This window comes from Athalia rosae, chromosome 7 (genome assembly GCF_917208135.1).
Source record: "Athalia rosae chromosome 7, iyAthRosa1.1, whole genome shotgun sequence".
NCBI classification, from domain to species: Eukaryota; Metazoa; Arthropoda; class Insecta; order Hymenoptera; family Athaliidae; genus Athalia; species Athalia rosae.
This window is the reverse complement of record NC_064032.1, coordinates 7,509,230-7,524,032: the sequence shown is the minus strand read 5'-3', so window position 1 is coordinate 7,524,032 and position 14,803 is coordinate 7,509,230. Positions and strand designations below refer to the sequence as shown.

The following is a 14,803-nucleotide window of genomic DNA, read 5'->3' as shown; positions in this document are numbered from 1 at the left end:
ATCCAGTGCAATCCATTAAACAGCAGCTGAAATAAGAGAAAACAATATAAAAATAATCATCAGTGACGATCAGCTGTAATTAATCAGATAATATTTTGTGAATTGAACAAGGACTTACGACAATTTTGAAAGGAAAACTCAACACATCGCCTGTACTGAGTACGAGCATCGACACCTCGGCCTCCATCATAAATCACTTCATGTACCTGCAAATAAAGACCCGACGAATCAAATAAATGGAAATTCCAAAATATCACAATCGTACCTGCTGAGGACATGGTTTTTCCTCATTTCACGGCTAACTTAGGGCTCACCTGCAAAGAAGAAATCATTGATAAGATAAGTGGAATTTTACCGAAGAAACGATTAGGGAAAATTGTTCCTACCAATTTAGTCCAGTGAATCTCTCCAGAGGACAATTTTACTATAACTATTTTATTCATACAATTATACACCGACTCTTAATTCATTTATATATTATATACAGCGCATAATACTTACCTGCAACGATTTTACGTTATTTAGGTACATGTGTGAAAGGGATGTGTGAATGTTTTATATTCTCGTTATTTATATTGAATCGTTGTTGCCGTAATAAAGAAATATTATAACAATCATCACATTGGCGCCCAACGTTTTAAAGGCTCACAATCAATTGTCAGTATTCCACGGTTTTATGACTAGATAATAAGTATATTACGTAGCATTAATGCCGAAGAAAATTATTCATTCACCTATTCAAACCAGGTCTAAAATTGTAACAACGGATCAAGGTGATAAACAACAAAAATCGTAAGAGGCGATTCAAAAAACGCCAAAGAATTTGAATCCCAAGTATTATAACAGTCAAAAGATGGAGGAGGAGAGGAAACGATTAGAGGAGGAGAGAAAGAAAATAGATGAGGAACCTATGGAGTTAGAGAGAATTAGACGAAATCAACAGGCTTCTGACGAACTAAACGCCTATGTAAACAGAATACGAATCGAAAACGAAGAACAAAAGCGTTTAGTAGAGAGAACTCAAACTCAACACGGAACACAACATCAGGGTGACGTAGAGCGTAGATTTGTTAGTGAGTTGATAAATCGTTTAAAAAATTTCAATATTGATATAAAACTAGCTAAGTTTTTTGGAGAAAATAGTACAAATCCACGTGACTTTTTGAATGACTTGGAAAAATATTTTATGATGAAAAATGTACCTGAAAATCAAAGAATGTGGATTATGAACAGTGCGTTAGAAGGTAAACCAAAGATTTGGATTGATGGTTGAAGAAGTAGAATTAATAATATTATGATGATTTTAGAATAGCGTTTATTCAAGAATTTCACTCATTCGCAATTCAAATCAGAGAGTAAAATAGAAGGTTGCAACGTAGATTTAAACAAAGTGATGGTAGTTTGCGAAATTATTATCTTAAAGAAGTGAAAGATGCACAGTACTTTGAACCAAAGATGTCAGATTATGAAGTGAATTATAGTATCGTACAGCAATTGCCATATAGTGTAAAAGGATCAATGACTACACTAGATTTTTCAAAAACAGCCTTAATTGAATCAGCCTTATCACAATTAGATGTAATTCAAGAAGAAAAAGACAATGATCAGAGAAGGAGAATGTTTGCGAGTAATAGCATAGATATATTGAACAGAGATAATTATTATTCGAATCAGCAGGAATATAACACTCGACAACAAACATCAAACAATTACCAATATCCTAATAATTATCAAGGCAGCGCTAGTAATTCGTCTAATTTTAATTTTCCAAATATCAATGACCCACCACCTTCGTATAACTACAGGAACAATGATAATGGAAATTCGCAAAGTAATCAAAATAGCCGGAATTCACAACCATCAAGTGGTAATTCTTCACAACGATCAAGTAATACACGAAATAGTTCTTAAAACTGAATATCGGTGCGATGAGAACAGGTCTGACACCGCATCGTGGATCATTTGATTTTATTGAAGACCTGGCTAGTGATTAAAATTCTGACAAAAACGTGAATGACTCAGATTCAAAAATTTCAACTCCTATGTGTCCACATCTTGCATTAACCGTCATGGGAAATTGTTTCCAAGCATTAATAGACACTGGAAGTTAAGTAACAGCAATTTCAGAAGAATTATTCAATCAATTAGAAGCAAAAGGTAAATTGTATTATAAAAAATTTTAATATAAATATTTTTATTTTAAATCATTTACCATTATTATTGATGCTTTTTTTTTTATATAATCTTTTCCATACAAAATATATAACTAGTTATGAAGTTTTCGATTTGTGAAATAAATAAATTTAATACTTAATTCCCAGCTAATAACGTCACATAACATACACTAACATTCACACACGTCAAATAAAATCGGTTAACCGTCTTGAATGTCCATGAAATTTAAAAAGGGGCCGTTATTTCGTTATTTGCATGAGAAATATATATATGCCTTCGTTGGAGTCAATGATAAAATATATGTATATAGACAAGTAAAATTAGTCTAAGTCAAAAATTAAAAAGAAATCAAAAACGTTTCGGACATATAATAAATAAATAATGTATATAGGTAAAATTGTATAAATAAAATCGGTGATTAACGACACATGGACATTTAGAATAAATTAAACACGACGATTACAGATAATATATCTGAATAGATAAAAAGATCGGGAGTATATTAAAAAGACGTCAGTTGTATAATAAAATGAGAGAGAGAGGGTTGTAGTTGCGCGACTTATCTTTTGTTTGCGATGTTAAAATGCTGGCTACTTCTCTGTGGGTGCTGTTCTTGGATGATTTCCTATGCTGAAGTTGCTAATGATCCTTTACTTTTTGATTAGATTTTCGTTTGGGAGGCTCCATATGTCAATTTGTGTTATCAGTCCCAATTTTCAGATATATGTCCTTATTCTGGTACGTCCAACTCCCACGATGTCCCACAGAGGAGAGGGCGATTTCGCTTCTCGAATCTAAGATTAGCAGAGCTAATCCTTTCTTATTTCTATTCCTTTTCTTTTCCTCTTCTCTCTCTCTCTTTCTCCTTCTCTCTCTCTCTCTTTCTCTTTCTACATAAATATCGTTACAGTATACGTTGCCAGTGAGTAATGTGATAGTCACTCCAGCTATACAAAAGAAAGCAACTACAGTCAAAAAATAAGTTCTTTTGGAGATGGTAATAGATGATCAGAAATTGGATTACCCTTGTTTGGTTATACCTCGTTTATCAAATTAAATTATACTAGGTAACAATTGGATGTTGAATAATAATGTGATAATTAATTATAAAAATCGTTCGATCGAAGTGAATTGTATTGAAGTTTGTAGGTCGGAAGTGTCGTTCGCATGGGAAACTTTGAATAAGGGGTTACATGGGTTTCGTCGGGTAAAAAAAGGCCTATTTTCAATATTTTTTTTTTCTAGGTGAAAAATTATTTATTTAATTCAAACTTTTTTCTGTCTTATAGATACATATTCTCGGGTCACCAAACTCCTGACGGGGGAAGAGCGGGGGGTCGCCAAGCTCCGGAAGGGGCGAGGGGACTCTGAGCCCTGAGCTCCGCAGGGAGGGCGGGGACGCGGTTGAGCGCCAACCGAGCGCCAACCGAGCGCGTCTCCGGGTGGCGGATAGGAGAACGGCCAGGCCAAAAGCAGGGATGCGTGGTCTCGGGAACCAGGGTGTCGAAAGGCAACTGGAACCCGGGACAGCAGAACTGTGGATGACCTGGTTAGTCATCCTGGTTAGTTATAGGAAACCCGGCTGGAGTAAAAACCAGCCGAGGGGGACCAAGGCCCCGGCCGCGGACCAACTCCCCAAGCCAAGGTGGGAGCTATCGTGCCGAGGGCTGAATGGCACTGGGGCACACAAGTGTCGCAAACGATGCCCTTGGGGTACCAGGCGCCCCCCCCCCCCCCCCCCCCCCCGCCCCATTGTATCTAGCCTTACGGACCACCCCTTCCTGCATACTCGTGGGAACAGGTATGGAACCACTAATTACTATCAACAAAACTGACAGCTCCAGCAGCGATAGTCTGTTCGCAGATTCGGTGTCGGAGCTACCAAGAACCGAAGAGGCTGCCACACAGGGGGACTCGAGGACCTCGGAGAAAGAAACCGCTGGCGTGGTAGGGGAAATCGACGCACCAGCCTCGAGGGCCCGCACCTGCCTAACGGTTTCGGACCAGCAGGGTGCAGCGGAGGGCCCGACCTCGGTTGGGACCGCCGCGAGTACCCAGAAGATAAATAGGGAGAAGCCCAAAAACAGATCTGGGGCGGTGAAGAAGAGGGCGCGCAGGGCCAGGCTGGCTGCCGTGACCTCTTCGGACGTCACTCAGTCTACGAGTACGGCAACATCCCTACCAGCGCACTCCGCCAAGGGAGGCTCAGCAAGTGGGCAACCTGAAAGCGGAGTGCGATAGAACAAGAGGCCAAGGCCTCTTGACAGCACTTCGCCTGAGGCCTACTCGGCTCCCAAGAGGGGCAGGGAAGTCCTCAAGCCGAGGAGCTATGGGGAGGCAGCCAAGGGCGGAAGGAGGGTGGCGATTACACTCTCGGACTACCCTGCTGCCACCCTAAGCTCAGGCGAAGCTGACGTGGTGGCGCAGGCGCTCTGCGGGGCGATGGACTCGACCCGGAAGGGGAGGAGATTCCTCGCTTCGACGAGTACCGGTGCGACCAAGAGATGCTCTGGATCACCGGCTCCAACGAAGGGGCCGGGGAATGGCTCAGGCGGGTGGTGCCTAAAATAAAGCCCTGGGAGGGGGCCTTACTCCAGCTTCTGGAGAGGGGACAACTCCCAAGGCTAACAAGATGACGACGGTCATATTTGGCTTGCCGGATAAGACTGAAGTCATCCTGACTAGGCTGAAGCGCCTCAACGCCGGTCTTCAGACTCACCTCTGGCGGATCTGGGACAGGAAGGAGGGACCAAAATCCGTCCTTCTGGTGCTGGGCGTGGACGCAAAGTCCAGGGACTGGTTGAGGGGGGCTGGCCTCATGGCCCACTATGGACTCGGAAGGGTGACCTTCAAGGAAACCCGACCGAGTACCGGCGAGGGACAGGGGGTCTCAGCGCCCACTGGCCAGGGTGTTGCGGTGGCCGGGACCAAGCAGACCGGGGGACCAAGTCCGCCGATATCTGCGGCTAGGGACCCCGGGAGCGAGGCCACGTCCGCCGCAAAAGCAAGTAGCGGGAGAGGGAAGGACCTCAAAAGCTCGTGGACTCAGGTCCTCAGACCAGGGCACACGAACCGAGGGGTACCGCCCTACAAAAAAGTAGAAGGGGGATCGAGCAGGCCTAAGGGGCGCCCGACTAGGGCCTGCGAGATAGGCAGAGCTGGCTGACGTGGCAGCGGGGGTCCAAAAGACTCTTGCTGTCGCTGCAGTAGGTTCTGCAGACACAGCACCCGGGGTAACACCTGACGCGGGGGCCCAGGGCACCGGGGGGGCAGGCGAGGCTCTGTAAACAGGGACACACTTTTTCCCCCACCCACAGCGAAAGTACATCCGAATGGCAGGCAGTCCTATGACCGCAGGCAGGATTAACGTCGCGCAGATTAACTCGCAACACTGCAAAGCGGCCTCAGCTGTACATAGCAGGGACCTTGCAGTGGAGCACACAGACATATCACTCATACAAGAACCATGGGTATTCAAGGGGCTTGTAACGGGGTTGGAATCAAGGAACGGAGCAATTTTGTGCAGAATAGGGGGGCCAGACGATCCGGGCCCCAGGGCGGCTATTTATATTAATAGTAGACACCAGGCACTTAAATTGAACCAGTTCTGCAACAGAGACCTGGTGGCAGCATTAGTGAGACTAAAGCTTGCCCGGGGAGGGACCACCGACATGGTGGTGGCATCAGCATACCTGCCCTACGACTCGAAGGATCCACCACCTACGGAGGAACTCAAGGCGCTGGTAAGGTACTGCACAAGCGAAGGGCTCGAACTGCTGGTGGGGTGCGACGCAAACTCGCACCACACGGTATGGGGCAGCTCTAACACAAACAGGAGGGGAGTAGTTCTATTGGAGTACCTCAGCCTGGAGCGGCTGGAAATTCTCAACAGGGGATCGAAGCCCACATTCATCAACTCCCTTAGGAGGGAGGTGATTGACCTAACTCTGTGCACCAGTAAGGTGGTACACATGACCAAAAACTGGAGGGTAAGGGAAGAGGACACTTTTTTCGACCATAGACGAATCTCCTTCTACATAGACGGGGACGCGGCATGGGAACCGACGGTAATGTACAGGAACCCCAGGGCAACCGACTGGACCTCCTACAGGGAGGAGCTAGCAAAGGGACTCAGGGGCCCCTGCTGCAAAATAAGAACGATAGGCATGGTTGAGGGCGCAGTAGGTACCCTACAGACTGCCATCATAGATATATTGAACTAGATCGGACAAGATGCTAGCAAATTGTAGTGCCGCGACATGAATGTAGTCAGCGCGCTCGGCGAAAATATCTTTTTTGAGGATTTCGCTTCAGGACGCTGTTTTACTCACAGAATTACCTAAAACCCCATGATTTGCTCAACAGGTCGATATGATAATTTTATAAAACTGTTCGACTTGACCGACAGATATGTGACCAAGCGACATTAGCCATGTTATACACGGTATCCATAAATTTTCAACGTGATATATTAGATACAGTTATACATGGCTGTTTTACCCGTGATAAATTATTGCAGTAATGTCTCAACAAGCAGAACACAAAATCCAAAAATGTACGAATGCACGGCATAGTGGATTGTACCCTCCATATATACAGGATATATTTTTCAAAGTGTTACAAGGTGTTTTCTCAAAAACTGAGGATTATTTTGGAAAATTTTTGAAACAAAAATTGCAGAATCATAGAAGGAAAATTCAATAATACCATAGATATTGAAATTGAGCTGGATTGTATGGGGGTTTTGAGGGTCACTTGGTTTTCCGAGCGGATATCCATATTTTGTATTGCAGATTCGTAATCTACAAGAAAAGCTAAGCAGCATTCGTACAAAACATTTTTTTCATAATCATCATTTTGCAATTATAATATACAAAATTAACTTTACACGCAAAAACTAAAACTTCTGAAGAAAAATCGCAGAAGACAAAGAGAAGATATTAGAAAGTTTAGAATTCTATAAATTTCTGAACGAGGAATTTTGGGACTTGAAATGACCGAGAGGGTCATTTTAAAGGCCATGGAAAGTCAAAATCAATTTTTTCAAAAAGTACGGGAAATTTGGTAAAAAAAAAGGTGTATCGAGATTTTTTTTCATTGTTCCGAAATATGACATCCTTGGCTATCTTTGAACTGCTGAAATTAGAATCGATAATTTTCAAAAATCTAAACTTTTTACACAAATCTCAGATGAATATTCTCACAAGGTTCAGAGACATTTTTTTTTGCCACATACGTACCCATATGTATTCTGTATTGCCTATGTATACAGCTTACGATGCATTATACACCGAGGATGATTGTAAGATCTAATATCTGATCATAGTGTATCAATCTTATTGTTAGAACACTGAAACAAAACCTGTGATCTGGCAATGTTGCACCGTTTTTATATAATATATATTTATATATATATATAATTCCTACTCTTCATTCTACAATATACCCGAGATAACTTTATGCGCAGCGTTGCCGGATCACCATTGACCACGAAAATAACGTGTTGGAATTAAAAAGAGAATGATATTTCAAATTATCGTATCGCATCCACAAAAACGGTGAAGTGCTTTTTTTTTTTTCTTTAAATTTGTTTAAAGAACTTTTTTTTTTACTCTCATAAATTTGTTCAAAAATTTATCTCAGAAAAATTATTTTTACATTTCACATCAGATTCTACCTGGTAAGAAATAATTCCATTCTGTATAGAGCTTTTGTGGAATCTATTTTGTTTCAATTGGTGATACGACTCTGTAACGAAGCGTTCCTCTTTATCACGTTTTTATTAACCCGCTTTCTTGTCTATCTGTTTGTCTGTTCAGTAAAAATTTTGCAATCGATTTTAAACCAACTTCCCAATGAGCTAGATATTTGAAACTTCAAACACACCTCATAACTGGATGACAATACAATATGAACTTCTTTTTGTAAAAAAAGAAATAAGAAAAAAAACGGATCGATAATCAATGAGATTTATAATAATGAAATTTAACAAAATATAGTTATTGACACGATTAAAAGCAAATAGCTTGTTCTTCGAATAAATTTTGTTCCAATATACCACGTTTGGTTTTTTGCGGATATCTCGAAAACTATTGCAGATATCCCAAATTTGAAAGAAGGTTCATGAAGAGCAGAAAACATACTAAAAAAAGTCCAACCTTCCTGAACTGTACCGCGAATATTCATAACTTTGATTGAGCTATGAAAAAATGACCGATGACGCCTGATTCGGCTCCCGCGCGCGATGATTGTTTCAGAGGCATATGCGAAAAAAATGCATCCAACAGTTTATATATGAATATTAAGGAATGAAAAAATTTAAGTACTTACTGGACACTCTAGTAAACAATAATCAGTTGGAAAAAAAATGTAATCATCATTTTTCAATGTACTATGCTTTTGTAAATTTAAAACTCTTTCTCAATACGCAAATAACAAAAAAACTCGGATAATTAACAAACCGAAAGTTTCAAATTCCTTCCAATTTTTGAAGCTATGGACAAAAATTAAAAATATAAAAAAAGGAGTGACATTTTTTTTTTAAGAAAACATTTTCTTGTTTAAATCATAATTTCAATTGTTATTTGACATTCCAAGGGCAAAATATTTCTCAATTATTTTCAAATTGTTTTTCGCATAAACAATTTGTTATAAACAAATGAATTTTCGAGCGAGATTTTTTTTTATTAGTAAATGTGATACAATAACAACTGTGTGTGGGTTTTTGAACAAAAAAAATTCTATTTTTTTTTTAATTTAAAAAATTTATGGATCTTGAATTTTTTCGTTCTCTTCGAGTTTCTTGCCTTTGTTACCAAAATTACTACTATCGTATTATTACTTGCCGTATCAACAGTTAATGAGTAATTCTGGTTCTAATTTTTTTCCAACTCATTATTGTTTATAACAGTTATATTCAGTTTTTTTTTTTTTTTTTTTGACCGGTAGTTTGTGTTAGCGAACATGAAATACTACTTTTTTCCAAAGCCGTAACATTGCGAACTATACTGAAATTTTTTTCAACCGAACAAGAATAATTCTCCTTACAGAAAATATTGTATTTCAGATTTTTGTATTCAAATGTGAACAAATTATCATAATATCCATTTGCACTGGAATCATCCTAGCGATGAGAGAAGCTCATCTGCTGCACCGTAATACCGATAGTCCGGACGAGCGTGTTATATTTGTCGCGCGTCACCGTCTATAAGGATGAATTTGAATTTCACTTTTCGCAACTTGTCCGATCTAGTTCAATATATCTTTGCTGCCATCAACCAGGCTTACGAAGCAGCGTGCCCAACAAGGCAGCGGAAATGCAGCAAAAAGGTGACCTGGTGGAATAAGGAGCTGGGCCAACTAAGGACCAGATCCCGAAAACTACTTAACAGGGCCCTTAAGACAGGTACAGACTCGAACTGGGAAGCTTACAAAGCTACTCAGAAGACGTACAAGAAAAAGATCAAAAAGTCGAAGGAGGAGGGCTGGAGGGATTTCTGCAGCGAGACCGAGAACCTGTCACTGGTAGCTAGGCTTCGCAAGGTATTCACCTCCGGCCCGCCAATCAAGCTGGACGGGCTAACCCTGCCTAATGGCAGAACAGCCGACAACCAGACAGAAACCCTAACCCACATGCTGGAAACCCACTTCCCCGGGTCGTTGCCGGCCGGCGGGGGACTGCCCATAAGGGCGGGCCCAACCCGTGCCGGGCGCGGAACGATGGACTGGAAAACAGCTGCGGAGATTGTGACACCAGACAGAACCAAATGGGCGATTGATACCTTCGATAAGTTCAAAAGCCCAGGAGCTGACGGGATCTTTCCTGCACTCTTGCAGGAGGGCGGGAAGGACCTAGCCATCAGGCTGAGCATCATCCTCAGGTCCTGTCTGGCAATGAGATACGTCCCCACGGCGTGGCGGGACGTCAAGGTAGTCTTCATCCCCAAGCCGGGAAAGGGACACTACGACGTGGCCAAGTCCTGGAGACCAATCAGCCTAACGTCTTTCCTACTTAAAACGCTGGAGAGGCTGGTGGACAGATACATAAGAGACAGGGCATTGGTAGAAAGACCAATCGCACACACACAGTACGCGTATCAAGCAGGCAAATCCACGGAGACGGCTCTTCACTCCCTCATAAGGGAATTGGAGGGGCCACTCTCCCGGAAAGGGGCTGCAGCTTTATGCGTGTTCATGGACGTGGAGGGAGCTTTCGATAACACATCCTCCAACGCTATATGTGAAGCAGCATCCAGGTTCAAAATCAACAGCATGGTTGTTGAGTGGATCAGGAACATGCTGCAGATAAGGACGGTCACTGCCAGTCTCGGTGGGACCGGGGTTAGAGCTCAGGTCGACAGGGGCTGCCCGCAGGGGGGAGTACTCTCCCCCCTCCTGTGAACCCTGGTCGTGGATGGGCTTCTGACGGGGCTCAGCGAGATCGGAGTGACGGAAGTGGGCTACGCCGACGATATAGCTCTGGTCGTCACAGGCGATCACCCACAACGTATGACGAATAGGATGCAAAAAGCACTCGACCTCGTACAAGATTGGTGCACATTGCAGTCGCTCAGGATCAACCCGGGCAAGACCGAGATGGTACTGTTCACGAGGAAGCGACGTTTCGACTTAGGACCGATCAGGATCTTCGGAGCGGAACTGACTCGTTCCACGGAGGTACGTTACTTAGGGGTGACCCTGGATAACAAACTGACATAGAAGGCTCACGTCCTGAAACAGGCCCAGAAGGCCACAGCTACATTCTGGGCCTGCAAAAGGATGATAGGCCAGACATGGGGGCTGAGGCCGAGAACGGTGAAGTGGATTTACACGGCAATCTTACTTCCACAGATCACATACGCTGCGGTGATATGGTGGCCTGCTACAGGCAGAGCCAACAACCATAAGGCTCTAGAAAGGGTCTACAGACTAGCGACCTTGGGGATAACGTTTGCCATGAGAACCACCCCTACACTCGCCATGGGGGCTCTCCTCAACTTGACGCCTCCACACATAGCGGTGGAGACGGAGGCATGGAGAGCGGCCCTTCGACTCAGATTCTCTGGGTTATGGCGAGGCTCGGGCAGGGGGCACACGTCTATACTCCGACTGATGGAGGAGTTGATGGGACCCCCCCCCCCCCAGGGGGAGGCGACAGATGCCCCAATCTCTACCAATTTGCAAGGCCCTACGAGGTACAGATCAAAGAAGACATATCCTGGAAGGAGGATAAACTTGCGCTCCTTCACACAAAAGGGCTCGTCTGGTTCACAGACGGGTCAAAGAAAAGAGGAGGAGCGGCAACTGGAATCTGGTCCGGAGGACCCAGGCTAAGCATGTCGCTGGCACTAGGCAACACCGCTACAGTATTTCAGGCAGAGGTGTTCGCTATACTCTCCCGCGTCAGGAAAATCCTGACGCTGGGATACAGGGGCAAGCACATCTACATCTGCAGTGACGGCAGAGCAGCGCTTAGATCGATCGACGCATGCGTGGTGAGATCTAAGCTCGTGCAGGAATGCACAGTTCTGCTGAGGCAACTAGCGCAATCAAACCGCGTGAAACTGCTCTGGGTGCCGGCGCACAAAGGCATCAAGGGTAACATCGAAGCAGACCGACTAGCTAAGAGGGGAGCTTCACGACATGGCCCGGACAGGGGCTGCCAAATCGGGGTCCCTACGGAACATATTAGAAAACTAGCAAAGAGGATTGCTAGGGATAAGTTCGCAGAGCTTTGGGGCAATGCACCGGGCATGCTACACACGAGGGGCCTGTTTAAAGGACCCTCGAGCGGGCTCGGTGAGGAGCTGATCAAACTAAGCAGAACCGAACTGAGAAGCGTAACAGGGTTTATCACGGGCCACTGGTACACAGGCAAAAACCTCGTCCACCTTGGACTCAGGGAAGAGGCGAGCTGTCCCAGGTGTGGCGAAGAAGCGGAAACACCACATCATCTCTTAGTGCGGTGAAGGGGTCTAGTGGGCCCCCGTACGGAGGCCTTCGGACCCAACTTCACCGGCGAAGTGGGTATAGAGGGAATAGGAGTTGGTAGGCTTCTGCTCTTTGCCAGGGCTGCCAACCTAACTACCTTCCCCATAGTGTAGGTTGCCCGTAAGGGCTCGGGCACAATGGTCCTCGAAGACTGAGCGCCCGGATATATCTAAATAATACAATACAATACAATAGATACATATTTAAAGAATAATTTCTGAAATTTTCAAAATAAAAAAATTAAAACTTCTCCATTGTGACGTCATTTCCGGTGAACCCTCGGAAAAAAGGTGCGTCCGCGTTGTCAGCATAACTCCCGACAAAATCATCTAAAATGAGAAAACAAAAATAAGTGGTTTAGTTAAGACCATAAACTCGTGCTTGAACGAAGGAAAAAAAAAAGTAAAAATTGGAATTTTGGCAGACATTTTTTAAAAAAAAATGAAAATTTCGGTCAAATTTGCTTGACGTTTTGTTTTTTAAAATAGTTGTAATTGAAAAAAAAAAATCCTTCGTCCAAGCACGAGTAAATTGTATCTCTAATACCTGTGTAAAATTTCATCAAGATCGGTTGTGTAGTTTTCGAGAACATTTGACAACCGACTTTGAAAACACGGTTCCGAGAAAAACGCGTTTAAAGTTTTGAGTAACAATAAAAGGAAAAAAAAAATGTTGTTTGTAACTTACAGTGAATCGTCGATTCCTGGGCCATAAAGTAAAGATCCTGCAGCAGTTGCAATATTCAGAGCATCCTTTTGCTCCTATCGATGGCGGATTCTGGCTTCGCGAGTCTCGCTCGTAGATTTTTTTTCGGCTGCGCACACACGGTTTTCATCCGAAATTCGGGCATATTCGTGGGAGTTTCGGCCTAATTTTAAATCCATACCGTGCATAATCAATAAAACAGCTGATGTTCCTTCATTGAAGATACAAGCAGCGACCAATTCCGCAATATTAACAATCTTTGAACCAGCAGGAAGTATTTTTGAAGTAATTTTCCAGATCAACTGGTTGAAGCTCTCGTTGTTATTTTGTGTGAAACCACCAACACACCGTTCGAGAAGCTCATTCTTACTGAGATCATCATATATTGGTTTCATAGCAATCAAAACTTCATTTGGTAATGGAGTATACTCATGTTTAAATGATGAAAGAGTATTTGTAGCTGATGCCCGTTGCCAAGCGCACCAAGAGTCTGGACCTTTTGGGCAGTTATCGTGCTGAGGTTTTGTATCTGTAGAGCTATAGTGATAATAGGTAGCCCATATAGCGTCTTTCATTTTTTATACTGATTCACAGTTTCTCCTTATCGCCAAACCATAGTACACAGTTAATTTGTCTATAAGTTTACTGGTCAGTTTATCTTTGCCAGACACAGTTTTTTTATGTATTTTTTTACCTTTTACTATTTTTTCCTCAGTTGTTTTCTTTACTAACTCACGCAAACGGGTCCCCATTCTTTTTTGCACGTGTCCAACGCATTCTTTTTTATTGATAACAAAATCGTCACCGTAAGGTTGGGCTTTGAGAAGACCAGAGTAGGTTTTTGAGTCCCCATCTCCTATATAATTTACGTACCTCAGTCCATATTTGATAATCGAGCGTTCAAAAATTTCAATAATCGATGAGACTTCCATGTTTTCTGATGCTCCAGTGTGATTGACGGTGCATTGATTTGTTTCAATGTGTTCTTTCCATTCTTCATATTCTGCAGTATCTAATTTTTTTTTTCAGCTTTCACATAACTTACAATAAGAAGATTTCACCAACACATCCAACACTCTTCCCGAATAATATCCGATTAGTGAACTCACACCATATAGTGAGGAGAAACCACGTTTCTTCCAGGTACCGTCACCGGAAACACTCACATCTGTCGTATCTTGTAAATCGTTTTCAATATTTGTAAATTGTTTTTCTTTTTCAGCAGCAGATGAGAATAGAGTCTGAGTAACTGTTTCAACACACTCATGTATTTTATCAATATAAAAATCGTATGTAGACTGGTTTAAAAATGAACTGCTTATGTCCATCAAACCGCAGAATTTCTTGCATTCGGCGAGCCCTAAGCCCAATATTCTCATAACAAAAATGAACCGGCGATTTAGTTCATACATTGTGACAGTAAAACTGAACGTCACAGTGCGATACCACTACAACGAAATGTTGACACCTTCATAATTCGGACACGAACTCATCAGCAATAAAAGTAAATATAGCGGTCTCTCACCTTGCGTACCGACTGTCTCTTTTCATATGCGTCGGAGGATCGACACCAAAATCCGGCGGTACGCATGCGTGAAAAATTACGAACATGATCGAGGGATCGAGGAGACAGTAAGAATTCAGGGACGAGTCGAAAAGGACCGAAAGGATTTATAGTGACCCTGAAGAAGATATACTTCCGTTGCCCTACCGTCGGCGAACGATCTGAATAAGGAGGACGAGTGAATTAGAATCTAAGGAAGCACGATTGCCGTTCTTTTTTCGTCTAATCTTCACGCACCCGGTGGCTTGTCCGGAGGGTGATGTGAAGGATTAGAGAGGAGAAGCTGAAGTCCTCGTCACCGTCATCATCGCCGTCAACGTCATCGTCTTCGTCTTCGTCTCCGTCTTACCGCATTGCACACGTCCTGCT

At 43.1% G+C, this 14,803-nt stretch overlaps 2 protein-coding genes across 2 annotated transcripts; one reads left to right on the top strand and one right to left on the bottom strand.

Moving 5' to 3' along the window:
• The first annotated feature begins 5,507 nt into the window (after positions 1-5,507).
• LOC125501755 lies at positions 5,508-6,398 on the top strand. Its single transcript, XM_048658397.1, has one exon. The coding sequence runs from the start codon at positions 5,508-5,510 to the stop codon at positions 6,396-6,398; it is 891 nt and encodes a 296-aa protein (XP_048514354.1).
• A 5,151-nt stretch (positions 6,399-11,549) lies between these two features.
• Positions 11,550-14,433, bottom strand: LOC125501932. The gene has a single exon (XM_048659108.1). It carries the CDS (start codon positions 13,443-13,445, stop codon positions 12,927-12,929), a length of 519 nt encoding a protein of 172 aa, XP_048515065.1. The 5' UTR covers positions 13,446-14,433; the 3' UTR covers positions 11,550-12,926.
• Between the last annotated feature and the right edge of the window lie 370 nt (positions 14,434-14,803).

Coding starts and splice junctions, on each gene's coding strand:
- LOC125501755 (XM_048658397.1), top strand. CDS start 5,508: ATGGCAGGCAGTCCTATGACCGCAGGCAGGATTAACGTCGCGCAGATT.
- LOC125501932 (XM_048659108.1), bottom strand. CDS start 13,445: ATGAAAGACGCTATATGGGCTACCTATTATCACTATAGCTCTACAGAT.